The sequence below is a fragment of the Canis lupus genome, chromosome 11, assembly GCF_011100685.1.
Source record: "Canis lupus familiaris isolate Mischka breed German Shepherd chromosome 11, alternate assembly UU_Cfam_GSD_1.0, whole genome shotgun sequence".
NCBI classification, from domain to species: Eukaryota; Metazoa; Chordata; class Mammalia; order Carnivora; family Canidae; genus Canis; species Canis lupus.
In genome coordinates, this window is record NC_049232.1 from 20,234,691 (window position 1) to 20,251,488 (window position 16,798).

Here is a 16,798-nt window from a genome sequence, read left to right on the forward strand (position 1 = left end):
TTGGCTCAACCCTTGAATGTTGCGCTTTCTTCACCTCCACTGATAATGTTCCTTGAAATAGCCTCCATTTATTTCTTCATTGGTCACTTCCATGTCTGCCTAAGCTTCCAGCCAAACCTCTTCACTGAATTCCATATTCAGAACCTAACAGTCAGAATGCTTCAGAAACCAGATTGTTTGCCCTACAGGATGCAACAGGCCACTAAGGAAGCCCATCACAGGCCTCCTCACACCTGTCCCAGCCCCACAAGCCACAAACTTGGAGATGACCTTGCTGTTTTCTTCTCCTGGAACTTCTAGCAGTCAAGCTCATTGTCCTCAAACAAAAAACCCTCCCACACCCACCTCCTTCAACCATCAAAACCACTTCCTGACCAGGCTTCTGCATACACTCTGTCCCTTCTCCATCTATGTGATTGGCCAAAGTAGAGCAAAGTCTCCAGAAAAGAAAAATGAATAAGCCCTGCTTTGTTCAAAACCCAGGCTGGACCTCAGGCACTTTCCCCACACTGGCGTCTTTTTGACCCTCATGGTACCCTCTGAGCTAGGTGTCATCACCTCCATTCCACAGAAGATGAAAATGAGGATTAGAGCATCTGGTTAATTCCTAGAAAGCCACATACTAGAAGGCAGGGGAACCAGGACTTGAATTAGGTGTTTCTAGATCAGAAGTGTATATCTTTCCCTAATCAACCTAATACTATTTCAAAAAATTATCAGTTAAAAAAAAATGGATGCCTACAGATCACTTGCTGCTGTCTTAGGCTCTTAGTGTAAGCACAGCACTACATCTCCATAAGAATTAGTTTACTTGCTTCTCCCAACATCCTGCAAGGTGGCTGGTTGCACTCAAGTTATCAGGATTTAGTACCAGATTGAAGGTTCTATGGAACTTCAAGCTTTTTCAATTTGGAGGCCCTCCCTCTTTAAGAAAAATGAAGCACAGAGGCTTGGAAGGGGCCTACACCAGTGAGGGGCTCTGAGCTTGGGCTTCAGGGGACAATCTGCCTTCTGCCAGCCTGCAGGGCCTGCTGCCTTGCACGCCTCCCTCCTCCACACCTGGGAGCCTCAAGGGAGAACAGCCTACCTCACACCTCTTTCTCTCTACTCAGCATGTGCTATTACTCCTGTCCTGACCACACTTCCCACTCTCTCCTCTCCCTTTGGAACATGACTCACATCCTAAGTCTCCTGTAGGTGCCTGTCCTCCTCTGCCTCTCACCAGGCAAGCGTGGCCCTCCACTTACGCCCATCACATTGGACATCACATTGGTATCTCTTTCCTGAGCAGAGTCCCTGGCCTAGGGCATATACCAGGGATTCCTGCTACAGGAATGAGGGCTTCTCAAGGAGGGACACAGATTCAAGCAGGGGTGAACCAGCTCACCAGTCCATAGGACCTCTGGAAGGTTCAGCATCATTCACATGCCTAATAAACTCTACATTTCACAATGGCCACCCTAAACCTTAGCAACTTCACAAAGACACAGGGAAGTTCCTGGGGTGGGCTGCATCAGGCAAGGGGCTCTTGGTTCCAGCAACAGAGCCATTTTCTGGTCATAGTTTTTATCTAAGCATATCCCGTGTGCCAGGCATTGTGCCAAGCACTTTACAGGTATAACTCATTTATTCTTCCAAACAACCATAGAGGTAATCAGTGTTATCATCCCCATTTTACAAGTGACAGAGTGAGGCACAATAACACGGTCTGGTTAAAAGCTGGGAGCCACAGCCAAAGGATATCACATAGCCTTACTCTCTTACTCTACAAGAAAGTAAAAACGGAGCCCCAAAGAGGTATGAGGCTTTGGACAAGGACTCAAAGCAACTGCTGGCAGAGCCAAAGGAACTCAGACACCCTCCTAGCTGGCTTCAAGCTTTTCCCACTGCTCAATGTCAACTCTCAGTTAGGGGCCAGTGTCTTTGGGTCCCTAGGCCCTGCCTTTCTCAGATCTCCCAGGGCTATGAACTTCCTGTACCCTGCACTCCACCCATTCGATTCCACAGCACTGACAGATCTCTATCGGAAAACAGGTCAGGTCGGGAGTGGGTCTCACACTCCAGCTCTGTCCCCGCATAAAGATCTCTATCACCTTTATCAGAAGGATGGACAAGAATGCTTTGGGGACAAAATAAGGAAGGACCTCCCTATCTCTCTGCAGTTGTTCCTGAATGGCTAATTATCAGGGAAGATAGGGAGGAAAATTTTGCCTCAGAAGTGAGTCAGATTTTACACCCTCCCATCTCGAGAGTGTGTGGAGAGCCACAGCTGCAAACGTACGTACCGGCAGCCACTTGCCAATGTCCCCAGTGTGAAGCCAGCCGTCGCTGTCCAGGGCTTCCTTTGTCCTGTCTGGATCTTTCAAGTAACCTTTGAACACATTTGGTCCTCTCACACATATCTGTAGGGACAAACACCAGGTTTTTGTCAGCCCATACCATGAGGAATCTCACTCAACAGTAGGGCTGTCATGAGGTCTGTATAGGATAAGGTATCCTATCCCCCAGGAAGTTCACTGCGGAAACAGCTAGGATGGAGAAAGAGCACAGGAACAGCCACCAGCAGACTGAATGGTCTCCCACTTCCCTCAAATAGCATCATCTGTCTTCCATGTTTTCTCCCTGTCCTGCCCCTCTACCCCACCTCACCCCCTAGCCTCCTGCCTTCCCCCTCCCTTCAGCGTGTGCTGCTTTGTGACACTGGATGGGGTCTCCTCGGTTACTGACGGCTGGTTGATTCCACCAGGGATGCTCGAGCCCCCTGCTTCATGACAAGGCAGTCACTTGCCCATCTATTCTCATGGAGCGAACAGGTATAGGCCAGCTCTATCTCCCCCTTCTGGCCGGGTTGCAAATGGTCCCATTTTTGCTGAGACACAGGAAAGTTAACAGGCCACGTCAGTTAGGGGAAAAAATGGATTTTTTAAATTTAAAGTTTGGAAATTTCTTTTTTTTTTTTAAAGATTTATTTATTTTAGAGAGCATGAGTGGGGGGAAGGGCAGACAGAGAGGGAGAGAGAATCTCAAGCAGACTCCCCACTGAGCACAGAGCCCAATTCAGGGCTCAATCTCAGGGCCCTGAGATCATAAACTGAGCCAAAATCAGGAGTTGGACACTTAACCGACAGAGGCACCCAGGTGCCGCTACAGAAATTTGGGAATTTCAAATCTTGATTTAGACTAGCCCTGTTCAAACCCTGGGGGTCAGTTGCTTCATAAGCAAGAGAGGAAATTCTGAATTCAATGGAGTCAAATTAATCAGTAATCTAAAGTGACTTTACATGGAGGGTGAAAGGAAAACAATTCCATTTTCTTTTTTTGTTTGTTTGTTTTTTGTTTTCTTTTACTCACTATATGTGGCATCCAGAGGCATAAATGGCTATGTTCCTAAATTTACCTCTCCCTCTCCTTTGCAGGTCCAATAGTTCAGTTCCTCAACATCGATGAGCTTGATATGATTGCAGGGCAGAGGTGCCCCTACATGCCCTAGAACACCAAAACAATATGGCATTTGTCAGTGTTCAGATCAATTTCAGCACTAAACTGTTCCAGGCCATATAAAAATGGGGGAACAATACAGAAGGGGAGCAGTATACCTTTAGACAGGCATTTGTCACAAGCAAGCACTGATGATTTGAAAAAAGTTCTGGAGAAAAGACAGGCCAACCTCTGCTGGGCCTTTGTTTTGCATCTGATTCTTTTAAAAGCTAAACAGGCACTCCTGGCCCAGCACCCTGCACAAAGTCTGCAGGAGCTGGGGGGAGGGGTTGGTTCATACCCACATCAATCACAAAATCAGGATTCTTTTTACAATAGAGTCCATATTAAATGCTTTTCCCCCTCTGTCAGACCCTTGATTTGGATCATAAAATACTGTCATTATTACTTTTCTGCCAGTCACCAGAATGTTGGATAATGTGCATAGTAACCACCTAGAAATCTTGTTAAGATTTAGATTTCTGATGAGGCCTGAGAGTCTACATGTCTTACAGACACCCAGGAGATACTGATGCTTCTAGTCCACATACTATACTTAAGAGTAAAAAAGAAATAGAAGACAAGGATGAGATAACTCGTCCCTGAAAAATATGACTTCATATATTCCTGCTCATATATAATCCAACTGCACAATTACATCTAAGTCATTTTATAGAAATTATGGTTGTTAGCACAATTCACTAGCGAGGTGGAAGATGGTTAAGTAGGTGCTGGCCAAGGTCCTGAAAGAAAAGTGAGCCATGCAGATGAAAACTGAGGTTGTGACACTGGTTTCTTTTTCAACAAGAGGCTGCCAACTTTTATAATATTGTACAAAAAAATCTATCCTCTCATATGCAACATATTTTGCAAGTTTGATGATAAGGATGACTTAAAAAGGCAAAATCTCAAAAATCTTACATAGGAAAATGAGGAAGATGACAATAAGAGGGAAGAAAGTACCCAGAAAGATGGGGATACGTATTGAGTGGTCAGTAAATATGATGGCAGCAGTAAGAAAAAAGTTACTGATCCAGGACTTCAGAAGATCATTTTTGTAGTAAATTTTTGAGAGACAGAGACATCAAAGAATCTATATACAAGAGAGGTTTAATTTAGCTAGAATTTGGAGAGATAAACCTCAGAGAAAAATGCTTCTGTCTTTGATGTGATCAAATATGATTCCAATTTGGAATCCACCTATCATGTTTCTGCTGACTGCCTCAATATACTGAAAATAGTATTGCATTACTATGCATATTTCTTTTCCACATGCATCACCTTGAGTTTTCTAGTGTGTAGTTGAGCAAATTTGAGGTTGAAGAGTGGCCCCAGACTCACAGAGGAAGTTGGTATCCTGAAGGATTTTGCTCAGTGTTTTTTAGATTCTTCCAGTGCCTGGTCTAAATTTGGTGATGGACAATACAGGGGCTACATATTGCTTCCTCCTTGCCCTGGAAGATGAGTCTGTTCAGAATGAGGGCATGGAAAGGAGCTGCTCCTTCCTGAGGATGCTGTTGCCTTTTAGACATTAACATTATAGGAGACCCCAAAGAATCTCAGAAATGGCCCTTTAAGAAATAGTGCTCGGTCACTATGAACTTGCCCTTCTTTCCTAAATCATATCCAATTCATGGCTGCTCCCTTTATTCTAAAATAGGTTCCCATCTACAAAATCCAACATGCTGTTATTTACTGGTATTAAAAGCATTTTTCTACCTGGAATTATATACTGTGATCTATTGCTTCTTTTTTAATGACTTCTAGTTATCTATAAAAGAAGTGGGAAAATACTAAATATATTTGGAAAAGAATATGTACCAAAGAGAACAACACCCAGTATGCCACGACCCAGACATAACCACCATCAGTGTTTTTCTTTCTTTTCTGTCACTATTTTCCTAAGTGCCCACATAAGTTAGCTTTCTGTAAGGAAGTTTGAGATCAGCATGAGTCTTTCCCACATGATCTCTAGCCCATCCTACCTGAGGTCCAATCCCCAGGTGTGGTGAAGGTACATCCAGCGGTGCACTCAGTTTGGCCATAACCTTCATAAACCTTCAAACAAAAAACAAAACTACACTGTAAGTATATGTGCTCCTACATCTGACTGGCTGCCCTTTGCAGCCAGTGAACCTCCCATGGAGCATGTGGCTGTTCCACGCTGGGGAGTGTGGTGGGGGTGGGGGGGGTGCGGGGAGGGAAGCTCCTCTAGGGGAAATTGAATGCAGACAACATGTGTGGTTCCTTGGCTTGGAAGAAGGGCTATTTTTTTTGCAGACACTTAGTAGAGAAGGTTATTTGGTTTGGGGGTGAAGATTTCTGACCTATTTTCAACTACTGACTTTATTTTTCATTTGGATAACATTATGAAAGAGAAGTATTTTATTTTATTTTTTTAAGACAAGTATTTTAAAACTTACTGTACGTTTCCCTTTGGCTCTGTAAAATATTCCTTTCTAGAGCCCCATGTGCTTGTAGGAATACACCATGTGTGAGAGTCTGCCTTTAGGAGTGGTCGGACTATGTTGGTACAGAATAGGATGACAGTGAAAGGAGCACTGGTTTCTAAGGTATATAAACTTAAGCATGCACATTTATGAAACAGATACACCTACTTTGCATAAAATATATGAGTCATAGCCCTGCGTATGCAGGAATTTAATAAATATTAATTGAATGGATAAATGAAGGAATGAATATTTTAGAGATGACAAAACCTATTTAATCAAATAACAAAACACCAATGGAGTTCATCCCCCATCTCGACGGCTCCTTTTCTGGATTGGGAGATATTTTTTTTTTAATTTTTATTTATTTATGATAGTCACAGAGAGAGAGAGAGGGGCAGAGACACAGGCAGAGGGAGAAGCAGGCTCCATGCACCGGGAGCTCGACGTGGGATTCGATCCAGGGTCTCCAGGATCGCGCCCTGGGCCAAAGGCAGGCGCCATACTGCTGCGCCACTCAGGGATCCCTGGGTTGGGAGATATTTTGCAGGTTGGAGAATGCAGAGATGCTGGCTCAAGTGCAGTATGGGTTCTCTAGCACAATGATGATCCATATATAGTTTAACTACCCTTTTTCTCAGAGTGGGTACACTTGGACTTTGCAGAATGTCACAAGAGCATCTTGGCTTTCACTGACTCTGAGCCTTTTTCATCCTCAGAGGAGGGAGCTTTTGTCCCACTCAATTCCTGCCCCCAGGATCTTTCTCCAGTAGAGACTGTAATGGGCTCTGCCCTGACACACATCCCATTGCCCCTACGGAAAGCCACATGGAGACTTTACCTGGCATCCTAGAGCAGCCCGGAGGAATCCCAGGACTGTCGGTGATGCAGGGGCTGCTCCGGTGACAATCATCCTCACGCATCCTCCAAGACTGGCCTGTGGGAAGAGAAAAGAATCTGCCACAGTTTGTGCTGCTGGAGATGGCGTATAGCCCATGTAGGCCCTATCCAAGGTCAACATTCAACAGTTGGACTTTACCTGGCCATACGGTAGGGATAAAAGAGAAGGTCTGAGGCTGCATACCACATGAGCTGAAGGAATCTTATCTCCTTTCAAATGAATCAATCCAATCAGCTTTGCAACTTGACCCGCAATATGGCCAACTCCTCTGTGTCTTTGGAGGTAAGTACCATTAATCTGCGTACTATTCTATAACTTTGGCTTTCTCTTCTTTAAAGTACACAGCTTTTTCCTCACTCTCCCATCATTTGCAAGTAGCCAAAACAATTACTTAGGACAATTTCTTCCCACTTCCATTGTAATGGCACAGCCTTTTCTCATTTTTAAATCAATACCATGCTCTACTCTGTTTACTATGCACTGCAGAGGACAACGGATTCTTTAAACACTTTGTTTCTGTAAGTTGAGCCAAGGGAGTTTAAATATTAATTGTCTTAGCTAAAAATAGAGTAGTAAGAAAAAAACGAGTAATGCTACTAATTAGCTACAAATTCCTTGGGTATTTGTAGAGCCTGAAAACTTATATGGGGATACAGCAGTGAGTAATTCATGATTGGCCCAGTCCAGGAGGGGTTGAAGGAATAGGAAATAGGAAAGGAAAGGAAGATTCTTGGACACTGGGTAGAACCTAGTGCTGTTGGAAAGCCAGCATAGCCAAGGCTACAGGGAGGGGCAAGAGAACCTTCAGGCCATAGGAATACCTGATGGACCTGGCCACTAAAGGGCAAAGTTGCCTGTGGAGGCCAGGGGGCCTACTTTCCAGGAGTCCTTGCTGGTTGCTTTTTGGCAAATATCACACACACCCAAATAATAAAAAGGAGTCCTTTAATACTTCAATGGTAGCTTAAGCTTTGATTTCATGAGCAAATGAGTTATTTTATAAGACTACAGGCCACTGGAATAAGCCTCCCAAATTCTTCCCTAAGACCACCTGGGTGTCACTTGTTCATTTTCTTACCTGAATCTTATTAAAGAAGAGTTCATCCCAGATACTATCATTCCTGATGATTCCACTCCGGACCTCAGCCTGCTTACGTTTTGCTGCAAACTCCAGGAGCCAGCGCTTTAGTCGTGTGTCTGCCTGGCTGAAGATCTGAGGAACAGAAGTAAGAAGCAGCTGTCAGGCCTGTGTGTACTACCTTTAGACAGACACTCCTCGCCCACCTAACCCACGAAGAAGGCAAGCCTGACCAACAGAGAAGCCATGCTCCATTTTGCCTCTGCGGGAGGTCAGTGGGTATGCGACACCCAGCTAAAGGTTAATCAGCATCTGGTCACATTGTGGGGATAGACATTCCTGAAGAAAAATCTCCTTAAATAAGGTTTTAGAGAATTGGAAGAAAACAGGAGAAGGAAGGTGAGAGTGAAGGAAGAGAAGAGGCAAATTCTAGGACCTCATGCCCCAGGAAGCATGGAAAGCCTGCCTGGGGCTCCAGATCCTGTCCAGACAAGCAGATGCACAGCAGCTTAGTCTGGCCAGAGACTCCCTATAGGGCTTACCTTGTCATACATCCGGTTCAGCAATCGAGGGACCACAGGGAAGATAGTGGGGCACAGAGCCTTCATGTCATCTGAGAGGAGACGGATGTCTCCCTGGAAGAAGCCGACACGTCCCCCATGGCAGTAGACAACAGACTGGAGGGAGAGGACAGGAAGAGAGAAGTCCCTCAGGGTAGTCACTCCTGGTTGTAGTCCAAAGCTCTGCCCTACATGGAGGGCACCCATGACCCCCTAACCCAGCTCTGGCTGCTGCCATGAGACACTCAAGAATACCATCTGAGATGCTCTCCCTTCCCATTAAGACCCACTCGGCATGGGGGTGAAGTAGCAAGAGACAGAGGGGAATCCTGAGTCTTTGGAAGATGCAGAGCAGCAAGGCTAAGTGGAGCCTACTCCCTCACACTCAATTCCCAAGCCCTGGGCAAGGACCTCCCTGGGAACTCAGGTCTTTGAGCTGTACCGCACCCTATCGATGGGTCCACTCCAGGTCTGTGGATTTCCCTCAGGGATACCTGGAATGCTGTACAGTGCCCATGAGTACTATCAGACACTGTTTATGTTGGCTGTGGGTGTTACTTGATGGAGGGCCAAAGGGGGGGCCGGGCTGATTCTTAGTGGGTTTAGGAATATGCCAGGGGCTGAAAACATGCTCTTTTCTTTAATGTTCACAGCAACTCTACGAGTGAGGCAGCATTTATATCTCCATTTCACAGGCGAGGAATGCAAAACTCAGAGAGGTAAAGGGACTTGCCCAGAGTCACAAAACTAGCTCATAGTAATGAACTATGGCATTCTAATCCAGGTCTGAAAAGCTGGAAAGCATGCCCTAATATACCAGCTCTCCCCCAAGTGAGACGGGAAAGGCTTAGAAGACACGGCTCATTCACAGGCTGGTCCCTTGAGTGACACATGCGTGGAAAATTCTTTGTTCCCACAACCTTATGTGGACCACCCCCACCCCCACCCCCACCTCCCACAAGGCCGGTCTCAGGGCCAATCATAACGCCAGTCCCATAGCCGGAGTGAGGAGTCATGACAGTTGGATCCCCCAACTTCACTGTCTTGTTTTCCTCTCCAGGAGTTCATGAGTTTTGGAAGTTATGGTATATAAGTGTCTTGGCCATCATACTGCACAGAGTGTGAATAGTAAATCCTCTCTGAGCAGAGGCCATCTGCTGGGGCCTCTGTCAGCTGAGGCATATCCACAGGTAAGACAAGGCAGGCCTGGGGTCTTCCCTGGAGTCATACCAGAAGGGACAAGTCCGGTGGCCAAGGTCCCCTGACCCCTGTGGTACCTTCTGAGGACAGGGCAGTTTAGTTCTACTTCATGGCACCAGTGACAAGTGACACCCTGCTAGGGTCCTGGGTTCTGGGCACAGATTGTGCCTCCCTGGAGCCGGGCCTTACCTGCACCATTCGCTCAAACATGTGTGCTAAAGGCAAATAGGAAATGTGCACATCCGCACAAGTGGGAGCCCACTGACTCTGTAAGAAAACAGAAGGAGCCCAGGCAAGGCCCGGTCAGTCAGGTGGGCGTCTTACCTGGATTACTCTCTCAAACATGTGAGCCAGAGGCAGGAAGGAGATGAGCACATCGTCCTGTCTCGGAAAGATCACTTTCTGCAGGTGACGGGCATGGGAGACAGAAAGGAAAGAAACACTGACAGGAAGACGACAAGAGAGTCATAAAACAATACAGAGAAAATGGTCCTGGAGGGGCAAATAGGAAGAGGGGGAGGGGGGCAAGGGGGGTGGAGGGAAGGGGGCAGAGAGAGGGGCGAGATGAAAGAGAGAGAAAAAGTGTGTGTGTGAGAGAGAGAGAGAGGGAGAGGGAGAGGGAGAGGTATATGAAAGACGCAGGAAGAAAAGAGGGAGAGAGAGACAGGGCAGCGTAGGAGGCGGAGTGTTAGGGCGCAGCCAGTAGGTCTAGGTTATCTGCAGAAGCAAAAAGCCCAGTGAAGCACACATAAACCAGCAGAGCCCAGCTCCGCAGGGAAGTCTCCTCGGGGGGCCAGGCCCCACTTCGCCATCTTCCTGGGCCACCTGGGCAGGGAGTTTGAGGGTCTCGGCTCGTTGGCACTTTCTGGTCCTTGTTCCAGAAAAGGGACCCAGGGAACCCTAGGTCTACACCAGTTGTGGCTGGGGTATGAGTCCCAGACAAACAGATGGCAGAGCCAGGCCTCACAAGCCATGGCCTGGGGACAGGGCCTGTGGGGGAGGCTCAGAGGAAGGCCTGCTGTGCCCCCCAGCCCACTATACACAGAAGGGACTGACCTCAGGGACAGAGGCTGCTCTGGCCAGGGGGATGTGCACAAGGCCAGCACTCAGGGGCTCTGCATTATGGGACTTCCCTGCCCCTGACCCCTTCACAGAGCCTTCGTCCTCCTGGGCTGGCTTTTGAACGAGCCTGGACAAGCCCCAGGAAGCTGGCTTATGGCTCCTGACTAGGTTCAGCCACAACAGTCTCTCAGAGTCTTTTACCAGAATCTACCAGTACTCGGGGGCATATACTCCATAATGCCATCAGGCATGAATGTGGAGGATGATCTTTCTCCACAGTGGAGAAAAAGCCTAACTTACATGAAAAGGAACATTCCGTTCTCCTGAAGGAAACTTGCAGGACTTATGGATACTCACCACTTGAGGAAAAATGTCCTTCCTTCTTAGCCAGTTATAAAATGCTAACATGCTTTTGTCAAGCCAAGATATTAAGGGTTTTTTGTTTGTTTGTTTTTACTTTAGATTTACCTTTTAAAGTACAGTCTTACAAATTAGCAGTTGCCGTTGTTTCTCAGACTCTAGTAGTCCTTAAACACAAAATGACTGAATTAAAGCCTGGCCTATTTGAAAAACAAGTTATTAAGGATCACTTTCTAAATAAAGGTATACATAAAACCACAGAAAGCTCACTTTTTTGCAGTTAAAAATGAAAAATAGGTTCACATGTTTCTCTTTCTGGGATCTTAGCACTCTTAAAACTCAAATTGGCTATTTATGAGGTATGGATCATTTCAGAGTTTGGGGGGGGTTAAAGTGTTGCTCTAATGACAACAGAAACTCCTGCCTGGGAAAGGCAGCTCAGATTACATTGGGGAGGGGGGATAAAAAGAAAACAAATAAAAAGCCTCTGAGGCTTGAGAGTATCCTCAAGAGACACCTGCTTTAGTGAGTCTACTTTATTCACCTCTGTCACTTTCAGAAAGCCTGAGAAATCAGCCACCACGTTCCCATGGGTAAGCATCGCACCTTTTGGGTTCCCTGAAAAGAGAAAACAAAAAGGCAAATTAGTTGGAAGCTCAAGGGCCACTCCTTGAGAAGACTGTCCAAGTTGACAGTCCCACTCTGTACTGCCCATCCAAGCCTCTGGCCTTCCTCTGCAGCCACTTTAGAGTCTTAGACAATGAATGCTGTGTCAGAGACGTTCATCCTATAGACCCTCAAAGCCCACCTTGAGGTCCCAGCAGCTTAGGACCAGAAGACAGGTGACAGTCACACAGCCAGGCTGTCCCAAGGCTTGACAGGCTGGCTACTTGTGGCCTGTGCCTTCCCCTCTTCTGCCTCTTGGGGAAGCACAGGCTCTAGTCTCCTCAGATACTGAGTACCCTGTGCTGCTTTCTGGGCTGAGTGGGTCTAGTCCCCAGAATCCAGCAGCCATCTGTGCTGTGCTGGCAGAGGACTTCCTTGCTGCACGCAGCACCAGGAAAGGCCCTAGGCTCAGGCCAGGCTAGAGGAGCAGAGCACAGGGGCAGCCCCTCCTGCCAGCTCATCGGCAAAGACAGGACACGGATATTCTCACTTTGTCTTGATAAGACCTTTCACTACTGCTTGTAGTAACCCCAAGTCTGCTAGAATGACTCAGAAGACAGAAGCTAGATGGGGACCCAGGACACAGTGGGTTGGGAGGGAGGTCAGCTAGTCACCATTTCATGTCAGGGTGGACACAACATGTGCTGGACACAACTAACTGGCTTCAACTCCTGGCCTTGCCTGTCACTGCCAGCATAGCACAGGGAAGCCATCTGTCCTCTCTGTTCACTTACCTGTAAAATAAGGACAATGCCTACCTCATTGGCTTTCAGAAGGTCTAAGGATATAATCCATGTGCAAAAGATGTTAAATTAGAAGATTCGACTAAGACAGCAGATAAAACATTTGTGAAACTCCAAACGTGAGGGGCCAGGCCATGAGCAGAATTTACCCGGTATATATTAAATACACTAATATGTTAACTTTGCAATCCTTACCCAGAAAGAGGTGATAAAAGGTCTAAGTGAACAGAGATAAAGAGAGTATTGTAGTACATGCTACCACATTGTTCACTTTAAAATGTTTAATTTTATGCCAGGTGAATTTTAGTTCAATGAAGAAGGAGGAGGAGGAGGAGAGGGAAAAGAAGGAGGAAAAGAAGAAGAGGGAGAAGGAGGAAGAGGAGGAGAGGGAGGAGTTGAGGAAGGGGGGGGAAGGGAGGGGAGGGGGATAGGAAGAGGAGGAGAGATGGGAAGAAGTGGATTTGTGAGAAGAATTTCTTCAGAAAGAGCTACACAGTTCTAGACCCTGTCAAAGTGGGGAGGAATGAGGGATCTTCTTTCGGGGCCCAAAACCCAAGCTAACTCAAAGTTTGATCTGTTTCCTGCAGCTGAGGGTACCAGTGAGAAATGTGAAAACTGTACCTACAAATAAATAATAAATCCCAGGGACTGGATATGGAGTGTGCAGAGGGAATATCAATCTGAGAGGGTGGTGGTGGGAATGGTGGATTAAAAGAAAGAAAACCATTAGATTCCTAACTCTGGGAAACAAAGGGTTGCAGAAGGGGAGTGGGTTGGAGGGATGGGGTAACTGAGTGATGGGCATTAAGGAAGGCACACAATGAGATGAGCATTGGGTGCTGTACTTTGTGTTGGCAAACTGAATTTAAATAAAATTTAACAGGAAAAAAAAAGGCGTCTTGTCCACAGGTCAGTGTCCCCCTGACTCGGGGAAGCAGCTGGGAACACCACAGGCAGAAGCTGAAGGGGAGGAGGGAGCAGATAATCAAGAGAACTCCTGTAAGTGGCCATCTCTCGGTTTCATCTTTCCCACTTCCTTTTTCTCCCTCCCCACTTCCACCTGGTGGGAGTGAACCAAAAGCCTCAGAGCTGGAGGAGGAGAAACAGCAGAGGGAGAGGGGACAGGCAGCCTGCCCCACCCCGCCCCGCCTGCAGCCAGCCCTAGCTGGGGCCCAAGAAATGGCAGCGAAGTGGACCCACTTGTGCTTTGGACCTGCAGTTCTGAGATCAGGCTGTCTGTGACTTAGGGACGCCCCCCCCCCCCCCCACACACACACACAGCCCGCTCCACCCCTAGAGGGGGAATTGACCTGGCAGTGATCAGAAAAGGTAAGTGAGGTGCCTGTTTTCATTCGGGGCAGAAAAATTCTGTCAGATGCAGGGGCATCAGGACGGGCCCATCTCAGTCTGACCCAGGTATGTAATGGGCGGGGGTTTTAACGAGTGCTCTGGCACACACAGCCATACTGCAGACTGCACGGAGGATTTTGGGGACACAGAGGGTTACAGGGTTTGAATAGGTAGCTGTTAAAATATCCTTCTTCTTTTAATGAAGAAGACCCATTGCACCTCTGCTGGTCATCCTTTCATCCCAGCATCCTTCCTCAAACCCAAGCCCATATTAAGAAGTGTCCCTGAACGATCCCTCGTGTATAAGTCCCACAGAGTCTCTGGGCTCATGAACTATCCTTAGAGTATCACCTGGAGATCCTTACCTCTGGATTCTCAAGTTCTGGAAACTTCTAAGGAATACCTCCAAAATGCTAGGTATGAAATCAGAGCTCCCACAAAATATGATCCAATGCTATAGAGCTTTAGATCTGCTAAGCTGGCTGACTTGCTCATGTCTAATACAACCTCAGAGTGGATGGCTGAGAACCTCAAGAGAAAGTTGTCTTCATTAATGAAAATTGTCTGAAGCCTCCATTCAGTTCAGTCCACAACACATATAAGGGTAGCAGTCACTCAGGTCTGCTTGGACAAATCTTTTTCCTCTCCAAAATGATGAGAAAAGTTTACACCTTTTAGAAACAAACCTTTAGCTCCATCTGTGCCTTTAAAGTTGCTCAGTAGGGGGGGTAGTAGCTCTTTTTCTGCCCCCAGGATGAAAACACAGGCACCTCACGCCTTTTCTGGTCACCACCAGGTAAGTTTCACGGGGGTCATAAGTCACAGACAGCCTGAACTCAGAACTGCAGGTGTAGGTCGAAAGTGCAAGTTGGTCCACTTTGCTGTGTCCCCAGCTAGGGCTGGCTGCAGGCCAGGCAGTCTGCCTGTCCCTTCTCGCTCTGCTGTTTTTTGTCCTCCTCCAGCTTTCTTACATGTATGAGTGAGGTTTTATAAACTTCCAATGAGTTACAGAATTTTAAAATGTTCCCAGAAATGTTCAAATGATTTCCTCAAGTCAGCCCTTGATGCAGTCCCAAAGGATGAAGGAGAAGCACATGTGGACAACAAATCCTGGGAGAAGATGCAAGGTCTGAGGTGGGGGGTAAGTAAGCCTTTGGAAAGTTCTGCTTGCTTCTCTGATTCCAGGACAAGTGCAAGCTTCTAGCAGTATTTCTTTTAAATGTGATATGGAAAAATTTCCAAGCTCCTCATATGGAGGAACAGGTAAGCATTTCTCACTAGACCCATGGCAAAGTTAAAGAACCAATGTTTGCTCTGGCTTTCTCCTCTTCTGGTGCAACATGGGCTGGAGGTGCAGCTGCCTGGGCCCCGACATCTCAGCAGCATGAGGCCTACTACCTTCTACTCATAGGCTGGCCATCCTCCCATTTGTCCTCCCTCCAGCTGCTGAAAGGATAAAAACCTCTTCGTTTCAGGTTCTGCAACTGTCATTTGGGCTTTAGCCAACATTCCTGGGCTGGCCATCCGTGGCTGATGTGCAGAAAGGCATTTCACTGGCTGAAGGTCTACACTGGATGGACACTGGCTCCAAGTGAGAATAGTTAATGGGAGTGAAGCTAAGCTCAAGGTTTCTCCTACAGGGGTGGGTGGGAGTGGAGCTGGGAGCAGTGCCGGGCCCTCTGGCTGGAGGTTCCTCTGGCTGCTTGTTTCCACTTTCACACAAAGATGGGTTACAAAAGACGCCAGTGACAGAAATGCTCTGGGAGCTTTCTAAGGCAGAGTATTCATCTCCCTGCTAGAGGGTCCCAAATCTTCTTTTAGGATTGAGTCTTACTTTCATCAACCCCATATCCACCATTAAAAAAAATTTTTTTTAAACAATCAGACTTGAGAGCTGGTAGGAATACAAATAATATCTCTAATAGCAGCCAGTTACTGAACACCCACGAATGTGGGCACTGTGCTAGGTGGGCATCTCATGCATGGCAGCTCAGTTATTTCTTAAAATAGCCCATGCTACAGGTATCAGCTAGCTTCATCTAATATCCAAGGAAGTGGGGGCTTAAGAGAGGTCAAGAAATTCTCCTAAAGCTGCACAGCAGGAATACTGAGATTTTGTCAGTATGATGCATATGGTCGTATAAGTCCTGAACTGAATGGTGTAAAGCGAACACGTCAAGGAGAACATTTTCCCAAGATCCCACCTCTGAGCAGCCACAGACATAAGGCTGATGGGTATCTACATACTCAGCTAATGGACTGCAGATGGCTGAGTTTTGATGGGTGTCCCCAATCAGCAGAGACGAGACGCCTCCCCCTATACTTCCTCCCCTTCTTCTCCAGACAGGACACGTCTTTTTCCTAGTGGTACCTGGAAGCCTCCTCTCTCCTCTAATCTAAACCAAAGCTTTGTAGGACACCTGGGTGGCTCAGAGGTTGAGCGTCTGCCTTCGGCTCAGGTCGTGACACGGGGTCCTGGGATCGAGTCCCACATCAGGCTCCTTGCAGGGAGTCTGTTTCTCCCTCTACCTGTGTCTCTGCCTCTCACTCTGTGTCTCTCATGAATAAATAAATAAAATCTTAAAAAATAAATAAACCAAAGCTTTGGGGGCTCGGCTCCACTGAACAGCACCTCCCTTTCCTCTGTCTCCAGTGGCTTTTTCTCGATGCCACAGAACACTTTCAGGGGTTTCCAGGAAAATAACATGAGCCTCATCCCCTCCAAGCCTCTGTCAGCTCCACTCTTGCTCTATTGTTTCTTCGGAGCTAATCTGTTTTTTTTTACTTAAACTGTCTCTTACAGCCTAACATACATATAATAAAGTGCCCAAGTGAGTGTCAGCATATCTTTTGGTGACATGGCCACCAAACTGAAGGAATTGTCCACACCTGTTGAAATCACAACCTCACCTCCCATTCACTGCTCATTCCACTGCATCAGCCTCTGCATC

General features: G+C 46.9%; 1 protein-coding gene across 6 annotated transcripts in view; it reads right to left on the minus strand.

The window, feature by feature from the left end:
- Positions 1–16,798, minus strand: part of ACSL6 (acyl-CoA synthetase long chain family member 6) — a 58,319-nt gene that overhangs the window by 13,968 nt on the left and 27,553 nt on the right. For 4 of the 6 annotated variants that reach the window (XM_038552104.1, XM_038552106.1, XM_038552100.1 and 1 more), the window contains 8 exons: positions 11,633–11,706; positions 9,991–10,068; positions 8,449–8,583; positions 7,907–8,041; positions 6,769–6,864; positions 5,463–5,535; positions 3,398–3,486; positions 2,286–2,402 (listed from right to left, as the gene is read on the minus strand). In XM_038552104.1, coding sequence (XP_038408032.1) covers positions 2,286–2,402; positions 3,398–3,486; positions 5,463–5,535; positions 6,769–6,864; positions 7,907–8,041; positions 8,449–8,583; positions 9,991–10,068; positions 11,633–11,706 — 797 coding nt within the window. Of the gene's footprint in view, positions 1–2,285; positions 2,403–3,397; positions 3,487–5,462; positions 5,536–6,768; positions 6,865–7,906; positions 8,042–8,448; positions 8,584–9,855; positions 9,934–9,990; positions 10,069–11,632; positions 11,707–16,798 lie in introns of all 6 variants that reach the window. The other 2 variants (XM_038552101.1, XM_038552103.1) reach the window with 2 other exon arrangements.